The following is a 27,879-nucleotide window of genomic DNA, read 5'->3' on the forward strand; positions in this document are numbered from 1 at the left end:
AAGACTAGTCTTTGAAGTCCATCTAGCTGTGTGACCTTGAGCCGATTTCCTGATCTCTCTGAGCTTCAGTTTCCTAAAGTGCGAATTGAGGATAGTAATAGCTCCATTGCAGGTTTGTGGTGCAGATGAGCTATGAGGAATGCCAAAGAATCCAACATGGTGTTAGGTACATAGAGGGGCTCTGTCACCGTCAATTCATTTTTCTCCCTCCCCAGTGCCCAAGGAAAGAAGTGTAGTATGGTGAAACTCACACTACCTCAGAAGTCAAAGGAGTTGTGGTTTGACTCTGGCACTAGTAAGGCTGTGCAACCCTCAGCAAGTTACTTGCCCTCTCTGCGCTTTGATTTCTTCCTATACTTGTAACATAAGGAAGTTTTGTTTTACAGCAGTTGGGTGTTTCCATTTTCTCTCATTGAATTGGGAAAATGATCAGGTCATGCCAACCTGGGATGCTGTGTGCTGTGGAAGTTAGGCATATCTGACAACGGGAAATACTTCCTGAAGACACATCCTTTGGACCCCTGGTTACCTAGAAGGGAGCTCAGGACTCCTCATCGACAAACACAAAACCAGCTCCCTGCCCCCTGCCGAACCTCCAAGAGATGCCCCCACAGGCTTGGGCCTCTCTGCCAAGGCAGGCCTCAAGCTGATTCAAGGGCCCAGCTGCCCGTTGCCATGGCAACATTCCAGCTCACTTTGCATAGTGACAGGGATGCTAGGCTTTGCTAACAAAGTGCTCTGTAAAGGACTTCATGTCTTTGGCAAGGACTATTCCGCCTTCTTTTTCACATGAATAACTCTGGGGGCTGTGAGGAGGGATTTGGCAAGTCACTTCCCCTGTCTTGGCCTGCGCCCTTGGGTTTTCCTTGAAGGCACAAGTTGGCAGCTTTTTATTTTTCTATTTCCAAACATACCATCACTACCCTCCTCCTGACCACTCCCCGCTCCAAAGGAAAGAATGGTTTTTCCCTTACTTAGAGCTCTGGTGAACTCGGTGTGCTTATGAAAACGGGAGGAATGGACTGTTCGAATCACTCACATACCCTTGGCTGATTGCTGGATCAAATAGTCCTCAATCCCTTTTTCTTTGTTTGGAATGCCCAATGTTTTCAGGATTGAAACAGGAAGACCCTATATTGTCCTGGTGAATTACTCCCTGGAGCAGGAAACATATTTGGAATCCTGAGTAGGCTGGGAAGGAAGCCAGGCAGACCTGGGTGAATCCTGCTTTCATCACTTACAGGCTGTGTGATCTTTGGCAAGTTACTTAACTTCCCCTAATCTCAGTTTTCTCATACGTGCAATGGGGATGGTAATACAGCCTTCATGGGTATGATGGTGAAATTGTTATGAGGTTTAAATGTATCTTTTTTTTTTTTTTTTTTTTTTTTGAGACGGAGTCTTTGCTCTGTCCCCCAGGCTGGAGTGCAGCGGCGCGCTCTCGGCTCACTGAAAGCTCCGCCTCCCGGGTTCACGCCATTCTCCTGCCTCAGCCTCCCGAGTAGCTGGGACTACAGGCGCCCGCCAACACGCCCGGCTAATTTTTTGTATTTTTAGTAGAGACGGGATTTCACCGTGTTAGCCAGGATGGTCTGAATCTCCTGACCTCGTGATCCGCCCGCCTCGGCCTCCCAAAGTGCTGGGATTACAGGCTTGAGCCACCGCGCCCGGCCTAAATATATCTTATGCTTGCCTGCTTCTCTCTGTTTCCGTCACCCTGATCCTGGCCCATCGTCTTTTGCCTGGACTACTACGATAGCCTCCTGCACATTTCTACTGGAACTTCCCTCCAGCCCTTTGCTTACATAGCAGACATGGTGGTCTTTTAAACATTTAAATCATATCCTGTCGCTCCGTTGCTTAAAATGCTCTAATGGTTTCCCATTGCACTTCAAATAACATCCACCTCTTACCCCCTACCTCTTCCACCCTAGACATACTGGCTTCCTTTCCATTTCTCAAAGACATCGAGGTCCCTCTCACCTCGTGGCCTCATGGCCTTGGCACTTTCTGTTCCCTCTACCAGCTCCTTCTCAGGTTCAGTTCTTAGCTCGGAGAGACCTTCTCTTACCACTCATCAGAACTAGCTCCCCATGCCTGCCCCATCCCTTGCCATCACATCACCATGCTGATTTCCTTCATGGCACTTCTCAGGAACTAGTCCTACCTTGGTTATTTGTGTACTTGGTTATTGTCTGTCTCCTCTGCCTGGATTTTAAACTCTTTACATCTGCCTCATTCACCTCTATCACCCAGTGCCCAGCACAGGGCCTAATATAATAGGCTCAATAAAATCTATTGAATGAATGAATGAGATAGGTAGAGCAATGAGAACAAAGCCTGAAAGATAATACAGTGCAATACATGTTTATTACTTTCTTTTTGCCTTCTTCCCATCATCTGGTTGTAAGGCAGAGGGTGGTGTGCTAGACTTGTGGCCTCCAAAGCGGATGTATCATCTATTAGGGTGCAAGGAGAAAATATTAGAATTTCTATCAACAGTCATCTTTATCATATCCTAATTTCCATGTTTGTCTATGTTTTAAATTTTATAAAACTGATTAGCACAGTAGTACATATATATGGTTTATACATAAATATGTATATATGGGAGTATAGGCTCAGAAATACTTGGAGACCACAGCTGGTGGGAAGCAAACTGGCAGACTGTTGGCAGAATGTGAACTACAGATAGGTTGGGTTGAGTCAGCAGAGAGGTTTCCCAGATTGGAGGTTGAGTGCCTTGGGAACAGGGTTGGGGGTGGCCAGCATGCATGCTCCAGGTCTCCACCACACCCTGTGGCTTACCCTAGCCTACTTCATTCATGGCCCTGTCCTTCCTGACCATTACAGGCGTGTGCATTTCCAACCCCAGAGAGGGTTTCCTTTGCAAGTCTCTAGAGAACCTTCTATTCTGGAAATTGGTGCTGGTCGATCCCAAGGGGAGGTATGTAGGAAAGACTGAGGCCTAGGAGCCCCCTGAGGGCAGCAGCTGGGGCTTCTCATTCTTGTGTGCTCTGTAACCAGAATAGTACCTGAAACAGAGTGGGTGCTTGGATCATTCGAGAACCTACTTGTTGACTAATATCAGTCCATAGGACAACCCCCTCTGAGTGTCTGAGCTGAGAGGACCCTCAGGAGGTAATTAGGTTCATATGTTTCACTGTCCAGATGGAAACTAAATGGGGCTCAAAATGCCAGGGCCTGCCCAAGGTCATAGAGCCTCCCGCCAGCACTCTTTCCCTTGTGTCTGCGTCTCTGCTTAGCCTCTGGGGTGTATGCTTATTCACGATCTGAGCCTTGGCTTGTTCCACCCCCTTGGCCTTGGCCTACTACTCTTTTTTTTTGTTTTTGAGATGGAGTCTCGCTCTGTCACCCAGGCTGGAGTGCTGTGGTGCGATCTAGGCTCACTGCAAGCTCCGCCTCCCGGGTTCACGCCATTCTCCTGCCTCAGCCTCTCCGAGTAGCTGGGACTACAGGTGCCTGCAACCACGCCTGGCTAATTTTTTTGTATTTTTAGTAGAGATGGGGTTTCACCGTGATCTCGATCTCCTGACCTCGTGATCCGCCCGCCTCGGCCTCCCAAAGTGCTGGGATTACAAGCGTGAGCCACTGTGCCCGGCCTGGCCTACTACTCTTAACACCAGCTCTCAGAAGGCGTTCTGGCTTCTTACTGGGATAGGGGCCAAAAAAGAAAAACATTTCCCAAATCATAATTCCACAGCCTCCTGCCTCCCCCAAACCCACTTTCTATGTAACTAATCCCCGTGTTCCTTGGCTATTAATGACATCACTGCCTTTCTGGTGACTTTGGCCCAAAATACAAAGTGTTCTACCTCCCTTGAGTAGGGGCTACTATGTGTCAGGCACTTTCTAAAAAATAAACTTTGTACGGGCAATTAACATACAAAGAAAAAAACCGCACACATCGACGAATGATCACAAATTATACACACCCATGTACACACTTCCAAGGCCAAGAAGTTGACCATGCCCAGGACTACAGAAGTAACCCCTCAAAACAATTTTTAACCATCACTGCAGATCTTTTGTCCAGCAGCCTTGAGGAAGGTATGAGTAATTCAATCCAATTCACAGATACCAAATTATTTTTCTTTAAACCAACTCTTTCAATTCTGCCTCAAATATTCAAGAAATTACTTTTCTTGCACTCAATTTTCCCCTGTAATTTTTATTAGAATCTAGTATACATTAGAATAAATATGTGACTGTTAAACTTTAAAAGATCATCCATGTATTTCTAAAATTCCCCATCGTACTATCATCTCACGTACCACTAGCACAATGTGTTCTGCATTTGGGGGAATACTGTACCGTGGGAATTAACTCAAGGGGAAGACTATTTACATTTGGGAAGATCAGAAAAGGCTCAAGATGGACCTGAGATCTGTAGAGAGGATATGGCTGTGCAGAGGTGAAGTCGATTCTGGCTGTAAGGCTTAGAGAAAGCCTCATGGGGGAGGAGACATTTGGGCTGGGTCTTGAGAAATAAGTCTGACTTTTCACAAGCAGAGATGGAAGTGGAAGGAAAAGCATTCTAGGCAGAAGGAATAGAACCTAGAGAACACTTCATCAGGGCTAGAAGAGAAGTTTATGTTTCAGGCTTGAGGGACTGTGCCTGATGTGCAGTTGGAAAGTGTCTCCGGGCCCAGGGTTGAGTGAGTTTGCTGTCTTGGGGCACACAACACACAAGCACTATGAGGGGTAGCCACTGGCAGGCCACAGCCCACTGGAGTCAGAATCAGAGTGTGTATTAGAATTCACTTTTCCTTATGGAACTTGCACCTGGAAATTCCCCACACCAGATTAGAGCATGTGCAGGTTGTGGCAGATGGGACCAGCAGAATGAAAAGGAGACAGGCTTGGAGTCAGCCTAACTTAAGGTTCAAGTCCCAACCCTGCCACTTACTAGCTCCATTTTTTTTTATCTAATGTCTGTCTCCGCATCTTCAACTTAGGTCCTAGTAATCCGCACCTGACAGGGTGGTGGTGAGGAGTAAGAACATGACTAAAGCGACAGGGGTAGTTCTTGTCCCAGCTCTTGGGTTCCAGGGGGTGGTCCAGAGATAGTACCACCTGCTGCACTTCCCTGTCCACCCACTTTGACATCCCTGAGTACAGAGGGGTACAGCCAGTGAGGTGGTAATGATGAACCTTAAGCTGTTTCATTTTGGGAACATGGGCCCCTGAGTTGCTTCTTTCGGGCCTCAGACTTCTCTGTCTCCTCCCCTGGTGTGCCTAAGGCACCAAGTAGGGTGAGGGACCAGCCAAATGGTGGGGCCTGGCCCTCCCTCTCTCTTCGATAGAACTGGGTGCTCCTGGCTGGGCTTAGCTTGCACACAGGAGAAAAAGAAAGAAGCCATTCTTCCCCAAACTCCACATGAAGACACCACAGGGAATTCAGCCCCCCTCCTAAAGCCACCATGCCTCCCTCCCTGAGCACAGTGCTCAGTGAAAAGGCTAGCCAGCCTTTCCAGACCCTCTCCACAGGCAGTGATCTTGCATCAGTGAACCCATCAGAACAGTGCCGCCAGCACCCTACCCAACCTGGATGTGCACCCTGATGAGTAGAAAGGGATGAGAAAAACTTGAGAAAACTCTTGGGTTGGTGGGGGAACAAGGACCACGCATGTGGAGCTTTCAGAGGGATCGTCAGGGAGCAAAGGAGGGCTGGGAGGAAGGAGAGGAAGGAAGGTCTGCATGAGCAGGGTAGCTTGGCCCGTGCCCACGAATGGGCAGACACTAACTGAGCCATCCTCTTTGCAAGGTCCTCCACAAGGCACAGCTTCAAACACCCAAACTTTGGCCCATCCTGCAAAGAATTCATAAGTTGCTGGGGCAGAGAAGGTTCATGAATACGTGGAAGATTTGGAACAATTCCAGGACATCTATGTTTAAGGACAAATGAGAGGCTCAGCCAGCCAGAGCTGAAGGTATTGAGAGGAATTATCCCTGCAGACTGCTAGTAGGGATGTGTGCAAAGAGGGCTTTCAAGGGGTGATGGGATTTGGGCTGAAGCTTGAGGAGCAGCCTGTAGGGTTTGGGAACAGCAGGTAGAGGCGGTGAGAGGGGATGGGAAGCACTGTTTAGCAAGCACCTACTATGGGCCTGGTGTCGTTTAGCTCATTTTAGGATTATCTCATGAAAGGCTTACGGTAGCTTACAAGTTAGGTGTTTTCATTCCCCCATTATACATGGAAAATGGAGGCTGGGGAGGTTAAGTAAGTTGTACAAGTTTACACAGGTAGAAACGGCAGCATGAGGATTTGAATCTAGGCTTCTCTGACCACAAAGCTTTTCCCTGGTGGCTTTACCATGAAATTATAAGCCACAATGACAAGACAAAGAAGAGAATGAGTAGCCCAGATTGAATGGGCAGAGGGGTCTGTTTCAGGGAATCAAGAGAGAGGAGGCAAAGAGGTCAGATGAAGCCGGTTCTGAGTATAGGCTGGAGAGTGTGGACTTGACACTTTAGACAACAGATCATTGGAAGGTTCCAAGCAATGGAGTGATGTGGTTTGATTTATGTTTGTAAAAGCTCACTCTGGCTGCTGTGTCATGAACAGATTTTAGGATGCAGAGGTGGAATCAGGGAGCCCACTGAAGAAGATATTCATTGCAGGGGTCTGGGGAGGGATGATGGTGACTGGAACCAGGGTGAGGGAAGTGGAGATGATGCCGTGAAGTGCTCCAATTTGAGACAGTTCTAAGGAACAATTTACAGGACTCAGTGAATGGGTAGGGGAGGGAGAGGAAAGCATAAAAGATGTCTAAAAGCATTCCTCATCCAATTTAGATGATTAAAAGAGGGTATGGTGAAGAAAGCACTGAATGTGGAGATAGACAGGGGTCCAAAACCTGGCTGCACCGTGTACTAATTGGGTTCATTTAGTCCAGAGGGATTATGTGACTCCCAGCAGATCCTTAAGCATCTAATGGGCTATGGCCATGGGGACACTGCTGCTTGGGTGAGAAAAGCTCCAGGGGCCACAATGGGGCCTACAGAGAGGAGGAGGTGAGGACATAGGACACGGGATATAGGCTTCCCAAATGAGAAGCTCAGATGAGAAGAGGAGAAGAATGGTGAGGCAGAAAGGACAAGGGAGAAAGGAGGGGCTCCGTGTCTGCTCTTCTCTTTTGTTGTTTTTCCTCCAATGGGAACATCTTGAGCATGGGTGTAGGCCCAGTGGAAGAAGCCAATATGGACCTTGGCTAAGCTGCCTCCCCTATCTTAGCCTGTTTAAGTATCTGTAGAATGGATTAAACTAGTATTATCTACCTGACAGGGCTGGTGTGAGAACGACATGCAATGATGGTTAAAAAACCGCTTTGAGGCCAGATGTGGTAGCTCACAGGTGTAATCCCAGTACTTTGGGAAGCCGAAGTGGGAGGATCACTTAAGCCCAGGAGTTCAAGACCAGCCTGGGCAACATAGTGAGACCCCATCTCTACAAAAAATAAATAAATAAACAAAATTAGCCGGGAGTGCTGGGGCGCTCCTGTAGTCCCCAGCTACTCAGGAGGCTGAGTTGGGAGGATCACTTGAGCCCAGGAAGTTGAGGCTTCAGTGAGCCATGATCGTGCCACTGCACTCCAGCCTGGGTGACAGATCAAGACCCTGTCTCAAAAAAACAGACAAACAAACAAACCGCTTCGAAAAGGGCTTCTGTAGCCCTGGTCATGTTCAACTTCTTGACCTAAGTAGGGGTACAAAAATGTGTCCAGGTTGTGATCATTCACTCATTCCTCCTCCCCACCTCCCCCATGCCTTTACTCCCCAAACTCTTCCAAAACATACCTGTTCCTATTCAAGCTTCCTCATGTGGTTCCTGGAAATATAATCCAGGGTCCCAAGTGCACAACCCAAGCAAATTCAATTCTATTTTCACTTTCAGGATGTCGCACGCATTCTAGAATCATCTCAAGTTGTTATGGTTCTGTCTTTTCTAGCCTCTCTGAGCTTAAAGTCCATGTTTACAACCTTGAAGCTACCAAGACTCATACTTAGGACCCATCACAAATGGATAAGAGGTCAGGAACCAAACATTCTCCAAGCTTCAGTTATTCACTTATCACCTTGAAGATTTTTGCCATGTTCAATCTTCATAATTTTTATCATATTCATAAATGTATTTTCCCAAGATGCTTCACTTCTCACCCTTCACGCTTGCTCTGGGACCTCTATTTCCCAAGCCCTCTTTTCTGGCCTCAGATCAGTCCCCTTGGAAGCCTCACATTCCACAGTGAGCTGCAAAGCCCAAGCATGGGTCACACTATCTTGTGGTTCCTCTCTATAATTATCTGTTGCCCCCACTAGGCTGAGACAGCCTGAAGTCTGTAGCTTGAGAGATGTTTGTGGAATTGTTGAAGAAAACTGAAGAGACCCTTGAAAGCTGGGGACTCAGCAGGAGAGGTTCCTAGCAGGGGTAATATTCCAAATAGTTAACAGTGTGTCCTTCCCCTTTCTGTTTCTGGCCAACTCTTCTTCATCTTTCATGACCCAGTCCAAGCATCACCTCCCCTGGGAAGGTATCTCCAGACCTTCCAGACTGAAGAAGCTTCTCTTTGATAGTTCCACAACATTATTGATCCTTCTCTGTATTGTCATGGCCTGTGGACATGTCATTCACACCCTCCTAGGCAATGACTGGCACCTCTATGTCCCCAACCTTCACACAGAGCCTGGCCAGAGCATATCCCTGGGAACTGCTGAAAGAATGACTGAATGACTGGGCAGGTGAGTGGGCAGATGGATGCAGGGATCCCACTTTAGATCTCTTGCCCCAAAGTCAGAAAGCTCTGTTTTCTGGGTGGCACAGTGCCCCAAATCTTCCAGGCTGAAGCTCTAGCCAGACCCACACCCGCAGTGCTCCGTGGCCGTGACTATTATAGACAGGCCCCCTGTCCCAGTCAGCACGAATCTGATGACATCAGCATTGAGCAGTACCACCACTCGCCTGAGTGAAGGCACTTGAGGCTGTCTAGCTCTGGCAGAGTTGGTTCCAGGAGCCACAGCCCTTCCTCACAGCCAGGCTGCTGGGGCTGGAATGGGCTGCTGAGCTAGCACCACCTGCCCCATGTCGCTTATCCCACAGGGCTGCAGCACTCACAGTGAGTGGCTGCGTAAGTGTGTCCGTGTGTGTGCGTATGTGTGTGTGAGAGAGAGAGAGAGAGAGCGCGCGCGCGCATGTATTTGCTGTGGGACTTATGGAAGGAGCCCTCTCATTGGCTGCCAAGGGTCCCAGTTCCAGTCTGCGAATCTCTGGGCTGCCAGCTGTGCCCTCCCCTGGGAAGGCAAAGCAGGCGAGGGAGGGGAGAGCGGAGTGAGGCTTCAGGTGTGTCTGACAAGGAAGCAGGTACACCTGGTGGCCACACTGGGCATTCTTGTGGCATCTGGCTGCATTAGCTCCAAGTCTGCAGCCTGACAGCTTTGTGCTCTGCCCAAATTTTCCCAGATTTCCGTCAGGACTGGAGCCCAGAGCTCATTGGCAGCTGTCACTTACAGAACTGGATCCATCCCCCAGTGGAGCAGGGAGCTGTGTCACTTAGAATTCCTGGGTAGCACATTCCTTCACTAGTCCCTGTCACACTCCCGGATTAGGCTCTGTTATTGGCCCCGCACTCCTGCAAGCTTCTGCAGACAGAGTGAGCGAGTGAGCGAGCGAGCGGCAGCAGGAATGACAGCGCTGAGAGCAGAGACAGCCAGGGACGGTGAGGGTGGGCGAGTCGGGTCCCGGGGGGTGCCTGTGCTGGCCCTTTCTGCAGAGGCAGATGAAGTGGGGGCCACTTTCAGGGCTTGCTAGGGTTTCTCTTGGAACCTGGGCTGCTCGACCCCAGTGGAGCACTGAGCAAGGGGGAGGGGGAAAGGGAGGGGGAGAGAGAGGGAGGAAGGGAGAGAGAGAGAGACTGAGAGAGACTGAGAGAAGCTCCTAGCAGGCTCTAGTCCAAGTGAGAGGCTCAGATCTGTACAATTCTGTGCCAGAGGCACAAGTGGGATTTGGAAGAGCCATGTATGTGAGAAGCAAAGCTGAGGTGATGTAAGCACCTGGGGAGGAGCACAGGCAGAGGAGGAGGAGGAGGAGTAGGAGGAGGAGGAGGAGAAAGAGGAGGAGGAGGAGGTGGCAGCGGCCGCCGTGGTGGCTGCCAGTCCAGAGCAGAATGATGGGCAACTCTCACCACAAGCAACCGAGGAGTAAGAGCCAAAGCAGGATGCATTCAGCAACAGGTACTCTTTTCCCTTCCCTCCTTTTCCGGGGCTTCTACAGCCAGGGCCTCCCAGCTGCTGCCATGCGGGGCCCCTGACCCTTTTCGTGACTTGCAGGGGCTGGCAGGGGGCAGGGAGAGAACCCGAGGGAAATGAGGGTGAACTCCCAGCTCCCCTGCTCCTGTGCCAGGCTGAATTGCATAAGTCAGAGTACCCTGAGCTGGGAGGGGCCAGCCCCTTCGCCGGTAACCCTGTGTAGCCTCTGGAGGGTGGCTGGAGTGTCAGAGAAGTGAGCAGCGTGCCAATGACTGAAGTTCATGGCTAGGACTGTGCTTTCTCCCTGGATCCAGTAGGCAGAATCTTGGAACCATGCATGGCTTATCCTTTACTAGCCGAGCCTCCTTTGTTATTCAAACCTTTGTCTCCCCCCTGCCCCAGCCCCCATACCCGCCCTGAACATGTACACCTACACCTCTCTTGGCTCTACCTCATATGCTGCATGCATGGAACGATCCAGACAAATCTGTTTCTTGCTGTGTAATGCCCTGCCCCCCACCTCCCTGCCCCAGCCCTGACAGAGCTCTCCTCATGCATGGGCGAGAGGAGCATTTGCCAGCCTTGAGTTTGTTGTTCCCCTACCCCTGGGTGTGCTCTGCTTTGCGCCTTCCTTGCCCCTCTCCAGATATGGACTCAAGGGTGCTGGCATAGTTCTCCCCAACAACTCCTTCCTGGATGCTGACACTGTGGAAATCAAGGTCTGCAGACAACTTTCCCTAGCTCACCTTCTCAGGCAGTGCAAGAGCAACTTGGAAGCAACTTCTCTTCATCCATTCACCCACTTCCACCAACTCTTACCCTCCTATCTACCCCTTGGCCACTTGAAAGTATCTTCCACTGCTGCCTGGGGTTAGGCTTCATGCACTAGGGTCACAAGTACTTTCTCTCTGTGCCCTCCTCCCTCTGTCTTGGTGGAGTTCCCTCTTCTCCTTTGTCAGCACCCACCACCTCCACCACCACCACCACATACACACACACCCTTCGTATCACACAGAGTCCAGGAGGAGCCTGTATTTCCCTCTGTGCCTGTTTGGGAAGCTCTCATTCACCATTCAGGCCAGTGGGAAGGAAGGAAAAGTTTTTGCCAAGTTTGACTCACGTTTACCATAAGAAAGCAATAAATGGATTGTTGTCTTGCCAAAAGTGTGCCATGCTCAGGCCCATAGGGTTGCCTCTGCCTCTTTCTGGGGACTCAGCTGGCTATGCAGTTGAGGGTAGTTGTCCAAGGGCAGCCAGTCCCAGGGGCAGCCCTACAATGGGATTCTTACAGGGCGTGGTGGGGAGAGAAGCTACAGGAAAGCAACTTGGGATATGCTGGCAGGCAGGGTAACCGTCTCTGGAGCCCACCTGTCAGAGCAGGGCTTTGTTTGGCCTCCTATATGGGCTGAATTTGGGTCTCTGTGGTGGACTGAGCCAAAGAATAAAACTTCTGAGCATTGAAGTTTCTTTGGAATCTTTCAGGGGCATACTCTTCCAAGGCCACCATTAGGTGAACGGCCCAAACACCACCTCAGAGTTCCTGCTTCTCTGCCTTGGAGCTGAAGGCTCAGGACCTGCTGGTGTTACATGGAGATGCTCTGTGCAGCCCAGTACAGAAGCTTGAAGATAACTTTTTACATAATTGCTGATGTGACAGCTTGGGACAGTTACTGGCTATTGTTTCATTTCTTAGAAGTTGCTTTGTATCTTCAGTGCCAGCTCCAATCCAGGGTCATCCTAGACGTAGTAGCTATGGGAGCAGCCTCTGGCAGCACGAGGAGGTGGCCTCATAACTGCTTCTCCCTCCCTCCCCCTTCCACCTCCTGGTCCTCACCTTACCACAACACCAGACCTGCTCACTCACAATCCCTAGGTGATCCCAGAAGCCCCGATTGAACACTCACTTCCACTGGGCTAAACTTGTGCCACTCTTTCTCTTCTTGCTCGCTTTTCTCTCTTCCATTTTCTCTTAGTGACCCCACTGTCTTTCCAGTAACCCAAACTAGCATCCTGGTAGTCATCCTTCACTCCTCTCTCTCTCTCCCTCACCACACACTTTACAGTTTTCACTCGTCCATCTATCTGCTCATTCATTCAAAAAGTATTCATTTTCGAGGCCTCCTCTGAGACATCTGAGCCCCTCTCTTATCCTACTGTCAGTGTCCAAATCCAGGCCCTTGGTCACTCTCGCTTATTCCAGAATTGGGCTGCCTGCTTCCACCTCTGACCTTCTCCTGGGCACGCCCAACACAGCCACCAGAATGAGCTGTCCCTGTGCTCCCTTGCTATGAACTCAAGTCTTACTAATTGGGGTATGAGAGATTACGATTGCTCCCCAAGTGTGGAGTGGATCTCAGGTGGCCCAGGGGATCATCGTAGGTGTAACAGAGAAAACTGTTTTTGCCTTTCAAGTTCTGTATATATTTTAATGTGTATTCAAAAAATATATAACTAATACATCAAACCCATGATTTCTCATATTTTTTTAAATTAGGGTAAGGTTAAATGTTTTTAAAGTGAGTCTTTTTGAATAAAATGATTAAGTAAATAGTAGCATAGGAAGCACATGGAAATGGCAAAAGTTGGGAAACTGAGATACCAATGCCTGAGGCTTGAGAAGCACCCATTTCTAGGATAAAGTATATTTTCCTTAGCGCAACTTAGAGATCTTTCATGATTGGGCCCCTCCTACTTCTCCAGCCTCACTAGCTATCATTTCTCACCTTGAACTTGATCCAGCCATATCGAATGAGTTGAAGGTCTCCAAATGCTCCCATTCAACATTTCCGTGCTTTCACTAATGCACTTTCCTCTGTCTGGAACACCTCCTCCACCTGCTATCTTCTCCTGATAGTTTTCTCTTCAGCCTTCAGAATCCTGATCCTGTGTTTCCTCTTCTCTGAAACTGTCCCTGACTGACCGCCTTCCTTCATACAAAATTAATTAATAAAGTTCATCACTCCCTCCTCGGTACTAAATTGATACCTTTTACATAATTTTATCATTGCTGGTATTATCATTTGTATACTTGTTATTGCATGTGTATCTCCCCCTAGTAAAATGTAAGCTTTTCTAGGGCAAGGGCTACAATTTGTATACCAAAGGGTGGGAAAGAACCCTTGATCGAGACTCAGAAGGCTTTGAGACCCTTAGGCAGGTCATCCACCTCTGCTACCTCTGTCCTTTGGCTATAAAAAGCTACAAATCCTCAGGGCGGATCCTTAGCACATTCCCAGGGTAATTGGGAAGATGTGATGTGAGATAGCTAGGAAAGCTTTTGAAAGTTGAAATTGCTTTTCAAAGGAAGAAGGGTGGTTATGATTGCAGAGGGAGGAAACTTTTCCCAGAGGCTGGAGCCAGAAGTGAGCCCCACAGGTTTAGGAGACTGTGGAGGAGCAGCCAGGCTGAGCTGCAGCAGGGAAAAGATGAGCAAAACCAGCCACACAGCCAGTAGGGGTGAGGGTGGGGGCAGGGGGGAGCGGGGCAGTCGCAGCACTTGGAAGCCCAACAGGACCTTAGAGCATAGGTTGCTTTAAGACTGGAAAGCCTTGTCTGCCAAGCTCATGAGTTGGGATTGAGTTCTCACGAACTCTCGCAGCCCCTTTCACCTATTGAGTGAGTGTAGCCCTGTCACCCTGTGAATCTGTATGTGGTGGGGAGGGGGATGCATGCTAGCACCACCGTCACTATACAGCATACGCATAGCTGTGCATATATGAACCATCTATTTGAACTAGCATCCCATAGAGAAGAGAAAGAGAGTTAATATCCATCATGCACCTATTATATGCCAGCACTTTTCATCCACAACTTTACTTAACTCTCAGAAAAACCACCAGGTAGGGATTATTCATGCCATTTTACAGATAAGAAAACTGAGACTCTAAGGGAGAGCTGCCCCATGATCTGATAACAAGGAAGTTGTAGAGCCAGGATTTGAGCCCAAATCTGCCTAACCCTCAAGCCTGTGCCTATTGCACCATACCATGTGCTTCTAAGCATCTTTGCATCTGTGACAGGCATTGGTAACCCTGGAGACCGGATGTGGTGGAAGGAGGGGTCTGGGCTTGCTTGTGGTAGGGCTAGCAAATCTCTATGGCAACAAGGGCTGCAATGCCCAGCCTTGTAGAAGTCCCACCACATATCTGTTTGATGGCATATTTGTATTATTGGAATAACTGAACTCACTGGGGACTCCATGCTGGGTCCAGAAGCTAGAGCCAGGGATTCCTGAGGTAGTAAGAAAGTAGAGGATACTTGAATTTAAGCCTAAACCAGGTTAGGCTGAGAGAGGCTTCAGATCCAGACAACTGGTATCATGCTGGTTTCCAACATCCCTCTCCCGGCAAGCAACCGAATCAGCGCTGTAAACACGGTGGCCTGTGCTTCAGGATGCAAATGAGTCCACCATTCTCTTCTCTGTACCTAAACAAAATCAGGAAATCATCTCATTACATTTGCAAGGCATTTTTATAGTTGACCTGGCCCTTTCAACCTCACAAGTTTATTGAATTCTCACAGCCTCGATTTCGGTATGGTGGAAGCTAAAGTGGCAGAGACTTATAAGGGAGTCCATTGACCCCTATCCCCCTGGGACCTTCTTCCTAAAGACTTAATGAGTTTTCTAGTCAGACTTAATGAGTCCATTGGAAGGTATGGAAGAAGTTAAAATTCTAGGCCACCGAAGATAATATTTCCTGGTGCTCTCCTCCCACGACTGAGAGATGTGTTGGAGGCAGAGGCACAGGCCCTGGGGGTTGGGGCCAGTCGTGATATGCCCATATTTTCTGGGCCAGAACATAGAAGGAAACAAAAAGCAGGTGTAAAAAGAAAGGTACAATGGCCACCCTAATGTCAAATACCAGGGGAATGGCAAAATAAATATGTTGCATCCAACTTCACTGAAATATGGTAGACCATGAAAGCTAACTATGAAGACTTGAGCAACATGAACAATGCTTATAATAAACATGCAAAAGGCAAAACACAAAACTGTTTCTATGTGAGCTTCACAAACCCTGCAGAAAGTATGTCTGCACATGGCCAATAATTGGAAGAGAATTGTGGAAAAATCAAAACTTGATTTATTGTGCGTGGCAGGCTTGGTGGATTTTTCCTTCCCTTAGATTTCCATTAATATTGTTATAATGTCGTTTGTGCAAAGAATAATAAAAACCATTAACACATACAACAATTACACTGGGAAATCATTCTGTCAAGCTGAGAGACCAAATCATATCATTTCCCTGAGCCAGCACACACACTCGGAAGACATAAAGACAAAATTAGGTACCTTTTTGGAGAGAGGCAGCTACAAGGAATAGGGAGAGATCATGAAATTAGTGTGAAAAGCTGCAAGTTTGAACTCAAGTTCAGATCCTTATGTTAGAGGAAGCTATTTCACCCCTGTATCCTCAGTTTGTTCATCTGCAGTGTAGGAATGTTGATAATAATAGCCTGAGGAGCAAATGATCTGGGACGTTCTCAAAGACCTTGTGAAGTGTAAAATGCTGCATATTGTAAAACCTTATCATGGCATGTGTATGGATGCTTTGAAACAAGAGTGTTAGATACTGTTTTCCACTGTCACACCCAGTTGACAACAAAGCCAGCCTGGGCCTGTGCTGCTGGGTGGCTTCAGTTAGCAACTACCTTGTCTTCTCTGAGTGTTGGGTGCCATTGAAATCTGATTAAGCAAACAAAGCTTTCTAGTTTTCGCCTTGGGTGGGAAATCATCAGGAAAATGTTGTGGGTTTTTCTCTTCCTCTAAAATGCTTGAACTCTGAACATGGTGAAGACTTCCACAGCTCTTGGATTCTCAGCTAGACTTGGCCAGTTACAAGCTGTGTGTCTTCAGGCAAGTGACCTAAGCTCATCGAGCCTCCTTGGTCAGTTGGAATTAATAGTGCCTACCTCATGGGGTGATTGTGAGGATGAAATCAGGTGCTGCATGTAAAGGCACCTGCTGTGTAGTAAGCAAGGAGCGTGTGTGAGCTGCCATTGTTATTGCTCAAGATGATCAGGGTGGGAAGGGTCTCTAAAAATCACCTGAACCAGGGGTTCTCAAAGAGGGGGTGAGAGGGATGTGGAGGGGGTCTTGGGGGAGCACAGTGTGTGTGTATGTGTGTGTGTGTGTGTGTGTGTGTGTATTATTTTTTCTGAGACAGAGTTTCACTCTTGTCACCCAGGCTAGAGTGCAATGGCACGATCTCAGCCCACTGCAACCTCTGCCTCCTGGGTTCAAGCGATTCTCCTGCCTCGGCCTCCCGAGTAGCTGAGATTACAGACATACACCACCATGCCCAGCTAATTTTGTGTTTTTAGTAGAGACGGGGTTTCTCCGTGTTGGTCAGGCTGGTCTCAAACTCCCGACCTCAGGTGATCTGCCTGCCTCGGCCTCCCAAAGTGCCGGGATTACAGATGTGAGCCACCGAGCCCAGCCGAGCACAGTGTATATTATATATGGTCATGCATATTATTATTTTTGCATGGCAACATTGAAAAGTCTTCCATGAGAAAAGCAGATTTTTTTGTCTCCATTATGGTGAGACCCAGGTATTTTAGTAAAGGTGAGGTGTGTACTTAGAAACCACTAATCTCCCACAAACGTTTCATTTTAGGGATCCACAAAGGTAAGGTGACATTCCCAGGGTCATGCAGCTACAGAGATCAATAGGGGCAACAGTCCAGCTTCTTTCCCCACCACTGCCACCACCACTGCCCAAGAGTTGTCCTTATGACCTCTGGGATTTCCTCATTAACAGAGTAGAGACACCCTAGGCCACATGGTCATGGCCGTACAGCCATTATCAAGCTGGGAGAAACCAGACAAGGCTCCGACATTGAAAAGAGGCAAAAATGATGCTTGAGACTACAAGGAAAGATGTCCTTGGTAGGAGACCCTGCACACTGATGTGTCAGCTCCTCATCACCCCTAGGCAGTACTTTCAAACAATCTGGGCTAACGTGGCCTCCTAAGTGCCATCTCCAGTCATGTGGAGTAAATTGTCTTTGACGAAACCTTCATTTCTCTCAATAGCAGATTTTCTATTTCAAAAGTCAGTTTCCTGTCAAAATCTCCCAGAGCACATACAGAGGGGTATGGGGGTCCCAGGAGTAGGGTGAGGCTCCTAATTGCTCCCCACCATTCAGGTGGAGTGTGTTCTCTGAGTTTTGTTTCTGGCATTGGGGAAGGTAGCACAGAGCCACCTCTATCAATTCCTTTTGTGGAATTCATAGGCCTGGTCAGGGTGGGGTGCAGGTGGGGTGCTCTTTGGGCCCTTTAAGCTTGTCTTGGAGATGTGCAATCCCCTTCCCCATGCCACACAGGAGATAAAAGGCATGCACTGCCCCTGTGGAATATTCTGACCCACCTAGCAGCCTGGGGCCCTGCTTCTGCTTCTGGAACCTGGCTTTGGGGGTTTCTAGCTTCCCAGGCTTAGCTTTTCACACTCCCCCCACCTCCCCACTGTTGAACACTGCCACTTCTAGCCTCTCCCCTGCCAGAATCTTGACTATCTCAACCCTGCACCACAACCGTCTTCCTGGCTGGCTTGAGGGATGGGAGCTGTCTGCCCAGAGTACAGAGCGAGGTTGGAAAGGTTGAGAGTCATGATGCTCAGAGCCAGAGGTCACACTGCTGGTTCTGAGGATGAACATGGCTCCCCACCACCCTAATTAACAGGTCTCCAACCCCAGAAACATGAGGTCTGTGTCATGGAAACTTATATACACAGCCGTTTCCGCACCCAGGGACAATAGCTTACCATGACTCCAGCCCAAAGAACCCCCAAACCTGAGTTGGAGGAACAAAAGACAAATATGGACTGGGACTCTAATTTGTGGAGTCTTCCCATCTCAAATAACATGTGGCTCTGGCCATGTGCAATGTGCAATGGCAGCTCCTACCACAGCAACAGCAGCCACCTCCAGCCCAGAGGGATCCGGGGTGAGATGTGACTGTGAAACAGGATGACAAACTCAGGTATGTATGAGGCAGGCCAGAGAGAATAGCCAGTGGGAGAGCGAAGCCCAGAGTAGGAGCAGCAGTGTTTTAGAAAGGTGGCCCTCCTGCGCCTTAGAGGGAAGGCCCAGGGTACCAGTCAGAAAGGCCATAGGAGGACTGCTAGGAAACACGGGCCAGCTCCAGCAGGGCTTCTGTGGAGCCAGGCAGTAGCTTGAGCAGTGTGCAGATATTTACTCACTGAGTCAACATAGCAACCTTATGGCATAGGTCCTTTTATTAGCTCCTAAAGGGCATATATAAATGAGAAACCATAGACTACGTAAGTGATCTATAGATTAGAAACTGAGGCTCAGAGAGGTTAAGTGGCATGCCCAAGGGCACACAGGCTGTAAATGGTGAGGCTGGGATTTGAGCCCAGGCAGTAGGGCTCCCAAGTCTGTCTTCTTAGCCCCTATGCTAATCTGCCAATGTGAGGCGGGTAAGACAGTCAGGCTGTCCTTGCTTTTAGCCCACTAGCTGGGCTTTAAGACTGGACTTTCCTAAAAACTGGTGCAATGGTTCTCCACCTGGGGAGATTTGAAGCAGTATCAATGCCTAGGCTCCATCCCTCAGAAGTTCTGGTTTAATTGGTCCAAAGTGAAGTTCAGCCTTCAGAGAGTACAGAGGGTAGGGTGGAACTGCAGTTTTCACAGAAGCTCCTCAACTTAAAAACACACAGCATCTCTCCCATCCTGACAAACATCTGACTCCCTTCTCTAGTTCTGCCTCTCCCTCCAGCTACGGCCCTCTTTCCTCTCTAACCACAGCCAGACTTCCTGAGAGGTGTCTCCCCTCCCCTCCCATTTCCCTCCTTAACCTGCTGCAGTCTGGCCTCTGTGAAGCCATCCTTGCCAAGGTCACCCTCTGAGTGGTGCTAAAGTGAACAGTGCTTACGCCTCGGACTACTTAAATTCTTGAATGCATCTAACCATTCGTTGCTCCTGGAAACTAACCCTCTTCCCAGCTCAGGGACACAGTGCGTTTTCCTTGTCTGGGGATTTCACCTCAGTCTTTTTCTTTGGCTTCTGTACCATGCTGAACAAATACATTCTGAAGGTAGGGTCTCCAGAGACCCATGCACGAGCCCTGGCCCTGACCTCAAAGAGTTGAAAGTCTTTTCAACGCAGGTGGCTCTGGCCATGTGCGAAGGTAGACCTCCATCTTGAGCCTTCCTTCAAGCTGTTTCCTTATCTTTCTGTGTCCCTGGCAAAGATAGAAAAGAGAATAAATCTCACGCTGAGTCTCTTTCCACCCTGTGAGCAAGAGCCAGTGATGCCTCTCTTCCGATTAGAAGACAGTTACTGGAACGAGGGCTCAATCCATCGCCCATGCTCATTTTGCCAATGTAGTCATTTAGTAATGAAGAACAAAGAAGTCCCTTTGTAAGGAGCTTCTCCCACATGCTACTTGTTTCCTGGGTCCTTGTCCTTCCAAACAAAGAGGAACAAATTGGAACAAGATATGTTTTCGGTGTTTGAAAGCCAGTGATTCTCTTGTGCTTTGTGCACCAGGAAATAGGCTTTGCTGGAATCTGCAGTCTATTGGCGGAAGTGTAGGTAGGTGAAGAGGTAGGGATGATCGGCAAGGTTCTCCTGATGCCGCAAAGAGCAAGCTGGATGACCCCAAGTCTCATCCTTTAGCTGTTGGGCCTTGGGAAAGCCCCTTTCCCTTTCTGAGCCTCAGTTTCCTCCTGGATTAAATGAAACTAGTTGTCTTTAGCTCTTCTGTGGTGAGGATGATAGGAGATGACCTCTGTGTGCTGTAGAGTAGGCCATTGCTAGGCGTTGGGGGAAATTGAATGTAATTGCATCCAGCCATAGTTCACAGACTCGTTCCAGGCCAAGAGGGAAAGTGTGTGTGTGGAAGAGAGACTTGCGAAAAACAAGGCCTATCCCTGTGCACGCCTCTCCTCTGGGAAGGAAGGGGCCTGCACAGTGACAATAGACCAGGGGCGCTGACTCAGACAGCCAGTTCCTGTTCATTTCCCCTCACTGCAGGACAGCCGCTGAGCCGGAGGTCAGCCCTCCGAGGGGCTCTGACTCGGGCCTTTGGCTGAGAACCTTACCTAGAGAAAGACAAGCCCAACTCACAGTAAACTTCCCTCGCCTGTCCACTGTGACTGGGCCGACGGGTCCAGGGTGGCTGTGGGTGGAGTGCAGCAGGGTGGGGAAAGAGAGAGGAAACTCACTTTTGAATCCTCAGTTGCTTTCCCTAGGCTGGGCTGCCCAGGAACAACTTCAATGGGCAAAGGAGTACGTGATCGATGGGACCAAGGTGCTGGGAAACGGGGTTCAGGAAAGTCCCTGGGCACCCACTGAGGAGCCTAGGGACAGGGTTTGGGACATTGTAGAGCCCGTCGGCTCCCTGCCCCCAGTGTGGGCTCAGCACACACTTTTCTCATGCATGAGGACTTGCTGGATGTGGATTCTTGGTTATCCACACGGCTGGGATGGAGAGAACCGACTCTGTCACCCTCTTCTGGATCCCGGGAGGTGAGTCGTTGGGGGAGGAGGGGTGCATGCTCAGCAGAGGGGAGAAGGGAAGGAACTGGGGCTCATGGAGGAGGAGGAGCTTTCTGCACTCACAGCTATGCTGAGGCAGCCTGGGCTGCTTTGGGAGGGAGTGGGACTGCGTTCTAGAGGTGTGCATGGAGGGGCAGGATGGCCACTTAACCGAGATCCTCTGAAGGGAATTCATAATCGGATGGCTTTGGAAGAGAGGGTGGATGTGATCACATCCCAACCCTGATATTCTGGGATCCTAAAGGATTAATAAAAGTGATGGAGGAATTCTGCACGTGTGTGTGTGTGTGTGTGTGTGTGTGTGTAAGAATTACTGCACCTCTTACATCCTCTACTCTTGTCCCAGATTCTGAGGCCTTGTCCCTTCGGTGTTAGAAAATTCCATCTCATTCAATCTTGGGGCTTGATTTGCCTCCTGGACTCCTGCTAAAATGCTGAATTTATTTTTGCAATACCAAGGCATGTAGGCAAGGAGAGGCAGGAAAGGTGTGCCTGTCACTGGTCTTCTGTGCACACAGGTTGCTACCAAGGGACCAAGAGCTTTCTAATTGCAGTTCAGGCCAGACCTCCTGGCAGTAAGGCAGAAGCAAGTACAGGGCCCTGTGCCACACCAGGACCCCTCTCTGGCTTCTGTGAAGAAGACTAGCCACGTGGTGGTGGGGGAGGGGGCGCGTGATGCCACAGTGACATGCCCTTGAAAATGTCTGGAAGCTACTGCTTGTGGAGGTAGCTGGCAGGACAGACTGAGTCCATGCTGTGTCTCTGGAGTTTTAGTTGGCCCTTTGCATCAGGCGTATGCTCAAAAGGAGTTTATGAGCTAAAGTGATTTGAAAGTTGAGTGACGGGACCAAAACCGAAGTCTCGTGAGGACCACGTGCTGTTTGGCATGGAGAAGAATCAGAGGAAAGTGATATTTGGTCTTCAGGTCTTTGAGGGACTGTCACCGAATGACGGGAGTAGATGGGGTCTGCGTGGGGCCTCAGGAGGCAAAGCTGAGGTCTGTAGACAAGGAGGAACTTTCCAACAGACCCTCCATGGATGCAGTGGCCTGCCTTGAAAAGGAGTCAAGGATCTTGGTAACTTTTGCAGGTTACTTTTTTCACAGAGACACAGAGTGAGCCCTCAAGAAGAAGGGCATGTGGGAGCAAGCTTTCTGCTTCCGAGGGAGAGAGAATGGGAAGGAGGGGCCACTCTCACCTGGGATAAAGGCCCAACACCCCCTAGACCTCCACCTTCACAACTTCTCCCCTGGTTTGGCCTCCCTCATCTCTCTCCCTCCTATGGGGCTCCCTGCTTCCACTCTCCAGCCCATTCTCCACTCTGCAGCCTGAGCGAGCCTTTAAAAAACAGACGCAGCTGCTCAAAATCCTGTGATGGCCTCCCATGGCCCACTGGTGAAAGTCCGGATTTATTTCTCTTCTCTATTGCCTCCTTTCTACTCTCTAAAAACAGAGCTGAGATAAGATCGTTTCTCACTCTAACACAGCTCTGACATTTCATAAATCTTTGTCCTAGACAACTGGAAAGGGCTATATTTAACCTTCCGTCTTGTAGCTTTTAGTGGAGGGACTTGCTTCAGGCACTGCCTTCTAATGCCACAGGAGACCAGAGTTTTTCTTTGTTCTCTACCAGCAGAGCCGCAACCTCGACAGACAGAGGCCACAGCTGGCCTCTGCCTCTAGTGAGACGCACAAGCTGCTTGGCCAGGCATCTGCCCTAGAGCATCCACCTTCCCCTGTCTCTAGGTGAAGGAGGTCCCTGCCCCACTCTGTGAAGTGTGACCCTTCAACTTTCTTATCTGCATATACTTGAAAGACTCCTCATTAACCCCATAGCTGAGATAAGTGGGCCAGGTGAGCACAAGAATAGGTCAGACAGGGCCTGGAGGTATGGGCTTGGGAGTCTGGGCTAGGGGAGGGAGCCAGAGAGAAGAAAATGTATGGTCAGGAATCTGGTTGTGCAGGGTGCAGGGGCGAGGGTGGGGAGGGAAGTAATGCTAAGTAATATACCAGGCCCTGTGCTAGGAGCTTTGCATTAATTGCCTCCCCTTTCCTGCCTCTCCTTGCCTACATGCCTTGGTATTGCAAAAGTAAATTCAGCACTTTAGCAGGAGTCCAGGAGGCAAATAAAGCACCAAGATTGACTGAGATGCATTGTCTTTGCATTGATTGTATTGGTTGTGTGATCCTCACAACAACCCTGTGAGGTGGGTACCATCCTTACCCACATTATACTCCAGTGAGGAGGCTTAAGTGACTGAAATGACTTACCTTAAGTCATACATAGTTAGGAAGTGACAGAACGGGGATTGAACCCAGGCCCGTCAAACTCCAAAGCTTAGTTGCTTTGCCCAGTCCCAGGATGTCCCTGGCTGACCTGGCACTGCCCTTTGGAGCAGCTCTGATGTGCTGGCCTCCCTCATTTCCTTGGGTTTCTTTTATAAACACTTGAGCCTCTGGTAGGTTCTTTCCACACTGCCCATCACACAGGCCTCAGGCCCACTGCCAACCTCGGCCAGGCTGAAGAGCCCAGCAGTTTGATATCTCTGATGGTGCCCCATGCTCTCAGGCCTCATGGGCTGGCTTCTCCCACACTCTGTACTCCAGCCTTGCAGATAACAGCTACTGGGATCAGTAGCCTAAAACAATGAACTATACAATTGTTTTTTTTCCATGTTAACAGTTCCCTAGACTGCTAACACTAACCACCTCTGTGGCCTTGGACAAATTGTGTCCCTCCTGTGGTCCCAGCTTCCCCAGAGTGGGAAGATAAGACACTCTCTCCGGCCCTTCTGATTCAAAGAGTCTAGGATTCCCAGGGTCCCCCTCTCTCCAGCCCCACCCTTGCTGGATCCCCCCTACAGTGTTGGGATGAGGGTAGCCAAAGGCACTGGTTTGGAAACCTTCACTGAGCCAACCACATTTGTAGGCTACTTTAGTGCTTTACCAACTGTTTTCACAGCCTGCGAAGTGGTAGGGAGGGAACTCCAAGGCGATTTTAATGGCACATAGTACAGCTTTAAAGAACATTGAATTACATGGTGAGAAAATGATTCTCTTTTCCTTCTCTTTCCAGCTTTCTGATTACATCAAGGAGAAGGTCTCAGTGTGGTGCTATTCTTCAACTTCTGTAATGCTTACTAATCTTCTTTTGTGACAAAGCTAGAGCAGGCCTCAGGCTCAAAGACATGGACAGGCAACAATATCTACATAGAATTTAATTACTCTCTTCTGTTCTCATTGTATTTCTTTATACAGCCACTTTCTATTTATGGCAAGTGATACTCCTTTTGGTTTTGGTTATGGTTTCCATGTAGAATTTCTTTTAATACAGATTTATTTGTTTGAGAAAAAACAATTCACTTAGAGAAAAAGATTAAGTGAATTGTAAATAGAACCAATGGTGCCTACATACAGCAAAACTTGTGAAACTGGTACCCCAATGGCCAAAACGTGGGCAACACTGGAATGTGGCATTCACTCAGCAGATGTTTTCTGAGCACCAAGTTCCTATGGCCTAGAAGGCCCTGCACGATCTGTCTCTACTCTTGTCCCAGACTCCCCTGTTGTGCCTTCCAGCATGTTGTATCCTTTTTCTGGAATGTCTTTCCCATATCCTTGCCCACTCATCAAACCTCAGCTCATCCTTCAAGACTCAGTTTAAATGGCACCTCCTCCAGGAAGCATTCCTTCAAATCCCCCAGGTTAAGTTCAGCTTAGCACCAGGTTCATGTCTCTATTGTAGCATCTCTCACATTCCTGTCATCATTCACTTACAGGCCTATATCCTCCACCCTTAGTTCCCAATGCATTTTATAAGAAAAGCTTGAGAAGAGATGGGGAGAGAGAAATATAACTGTGAGTGAGGCCTATGTCAGTGACTGGTCCTGGGGACTATCACAGCTCCTGGTGTCACTTGGAATTGAAGCTTTCCAGATGCCAAGCCAGAGCCTGCACAGGCCACAAACCCAGCCTGGGGTATGCAGGTCACATGCAGGAAGTTTATTGGGGTACTTCTGGGATCAGCATCTGGAGTCTAAGGGAAAGATGCAGGACTGGTTGGAGGGAGAAATTGGACTATGATGCTGTCCTAATGACAGCCTCAGCTGACACTTGGGGAGCTCTGGAGCTGGGTTGGTCCTTTAGAGTTGTTCTGAGTCAGGGTGAGGGGACCACTCCTTAGATGCAGGCTGCCCCCAGGAGGAAGCATAGCCTTGAGCAAAGCATCTCTGTGTGAGGAAGTAGCTGGGCACTTCCCAAAGAGGGCCGTCAGCCAGCAGCAGTTCCGCGGCTGAGGGAGTAAGGCCTTCAGTCCTGAACAGGAATCTGGGCACACATCACAGTGTCCACCACAGGGGTCTGGTCAGAGCCTCTGGGGTTCAGTGCTGAGGAGGCAGCGAGGAGAAAACAGTGGTTTGGAGGGCAGGGTGTGGCTATCAAGAGTTGGCAGCTGGTAGGACCTAGTAAATGTTTGCTAAAAGACAGAATGGCTGGGTATGATGTTCCAGTCACTGGGCTTACAGGCAAGGAGGTTACAGAGGCAAACAAGTCACAGGGAACCTCTGATATCACCAGGGCGACAGATATAAAAAGGGACTATTCCAGAACAATGCAGTAAGTGATGTGATGTGTACCTGTGATGTGTACCAAAGACCAGGTTTCCACAGCACTTTGTTCGTGCTTTTCTTGGAGGCCTTCTATTATGACCCTTCTAACAACCCTCTAAGGCACGAATTATTGTCCTCACCCTAAACATATGAAAATAGAGATCCAGGGTTTGCTTTAGACCTCACTGCAAGTCAGACCACCCTGGCTGGGATAACCCCAGCACAGCCTGCCTTCATAGCCCAGGCCCTCTCCCCAGCCCCTCTCAAAGACTCATGCAGTTCTTTGCTTATTATATATATTTCATCTTGACCTAGCCCTGCAAGATAGCAAAATAAGGGTGTCAGAAGAAAGTAGGTTTTTACCTTTATTTTCTTAACCTGCCCGGTATGCTTTCAGAAATAGATATATTTGGATCATATTTATAACCATGACATTCTTTTTTAATCTGGTTTTCTTTTTCCCGCACCTTCTTAACCACCTGTGAAATTCATCCATTGCACTCATCTGCTCTTCCATATCTTGTCTCAAAAGTGAGAAAACTGGGATCAAAATCCAGTTAGTTCCTTTTGAGCTATAAGGGGGAAAATACAGGTATTTTAAAATGTCAGCCTTATTCAAAAACGCAAAACTTTCTTGGTTTGAAACATTAAAAATGTGTGAGACCAAGAACACCTCTGATTTTCTGTATGATCACTGCTCTAGGAGAGATTCTTTTTTTTTTTTTTTTTTTTTGGTGGGGGGGGGGGTGTAGTTTGAAGAAAATACCACATAGAGGCAACTAAAAATCCCCTTTGAGGAGTTGGGTTCCAGGCAGTGCAGCTGCTCCCTACTCTCTCCTCGCCACCCGTATGTTGCGCCCTCTCCCCGACCTTTGTGCCCACCCTCCTCCTCAAACTCCAGGCCAAATCCTTTTTCTCCTCTTCCTTCCCTGCCTAAAAGATTCCTCAGGGCCTCCTTCCCTGTCAGATGCCAATGAAGGCAAATTTTGAGGCTGAACAAAAAGAATTCTAGCATCTCTCCCAATGGGCCTCTTTGTGGTCTGCCTGGTCCCAGAGTTCACCTAAAGCAAAGCTTTTCTCTAGAGCTTTCCTAGCAGAAGTCATCATGCTGTAGAGAACCAACAGTTGTTTTGTGTTCCAGAGGAGAAAGATGTTCCATCTTCATATGTTCCCAGCAATAATAAAGATACACATGTTCTGTAGCCCTCACATGACTTCATTTCCCATCATTACCACAGGACCCTAATTAAAAATTTCCTTTCTCTTTGGATCTACCAAAATATCTTGCTGGCCTCGTTGGTTAAACAAGGGGGCCCTCATTTCTCATACTTCCTTATAGGGAGATGCAGTAAGTAATGGGGGTCACAGGGAGGTGCAGGGGTCGGTTTTCTGCTTTAAGGATTAGCAAGGTAGGCTGGGCTTGGTGGCTTACGCCTATAATCCCAGCACTTTAGGAGGCCAAGGCGGGCAGATCACTTGAGGTCAGGAGTTCAAGACCAGCCTGGCCAACATAGGGAAACCCTGTCTCTACTAAAAATACAAAAATTAGCTGGGTGTGGTGGCAGGTGCCTGTAATCCCAGCTACTCGGGAGGCTGAGGCAGGAGAATCACTTGAACCTGGGAGGCAGAGGTTGCAGTGAGCCGAGATCATGCCACTGCACTCCAGCCTGGGAGACAGAGTGAAACTCCATCTCAAAAAAAAAAAAAAACAGCAAGGTAAATAAACCACCCTTATTAAGATGTGATTTTCAAAGGGGTAAAAACATGAGTCTCATTCAAATGTATAGTGATCACGTGTCAAAGATTTATTTAACTCATTACAGTAAAGCTGATTTTTTAAAAAGATACGAGAGTTAAACATAGAATACCTCAAAAAGTTAAACATAGAATTACCATATAACCTATCAGTTTCACTTCTAGGTATATACCCAAAAGAAGTGAAAACAGAGACTTGAACAGGTATGTTCAATTGCGTGAATGTTCATAGCACTGGTCTGTGAGAGGGCCTGGGCTATGAAGGAAGGTTGGGCTGGGGGTCATCCCAGCCTGGGGGGTCTGACCTGCAGTGAGACATTATTGACAATAGCTGAAAGGTGGAAACAACCCAGATGTCCATTGGCAGATGAGTAGAGAAATAAAATTTGGGATATCCATAAAGTGGAATATTATTCAACCAAAAAAAGGGAATGAAGTTCTGACACATGCTACAATATAGTTTAGTCTTGAAGACATTATGCTAACTGAAAGAAACCAAACACAAAAGAACAAATATTGTATGATTCCACTTATATGAAACATGTAGACCAGACCAATTCATAGAGACAGAAAGTAGACTAGAAGTTACCAGGGCCTAGGAGAGGGAGAAATAGGAAATTACTGCTTATCAGTTACAGTGTGTCTGCTTGGGGTGATGAAACATTTTGGAAATCCATAGTGGTGATGGTTGTACAACATTGTGAATACGTTTCATGCCATTGAATCGTAC

General features: G+C 48.5%; 1 protein-coding gene across 4 annotated transcripts in view; it reads left to right on the forward strand.

The window, feature by feature from the left end:
• The window catches only part of NHSL2 (NHS like 2), a 255,288-nt gene that overhangs the window by 157,574 nt on the left and 69,835 nt on the right, over positions 1-27,879 (forward strand). For 2 of the 4 annotated variants that reach the window (XM_063634358.1, XM_063634359.1), the window contains exon 1: positions 9,965-10,246. The exons of the other annotated variants lie outside the window; for them this stretch is intronic. In XM_063634358.1, coding sequence (XP_063490428.1) covers positions 10,180-10,246 — 67 coding nt within the window. In that variant the 5' untranslated portion in view covers positions 9,965-10,179. Of the gene's footprint in view, positions 1-9,964; positions 10,247-27,879 lie in introns of those variants that run through there. 4 annotated transcript variants of the gene reach the window in all.

This window comes from Symphalangus syndactylus, chromosome X, assembly GCF_028878055.3.
Source record: "Symphalangus syndactylus isolate Jambi chromosome X, NHGRI_mSymSyn1-v2.1_pri, whole genome shotgun sequence".
NCBI lineage: Eukaryota > Metazoa > Chordata > Mammalia > Primates > Hylobatidae > Symphalangus > Symphalangus syndactylus.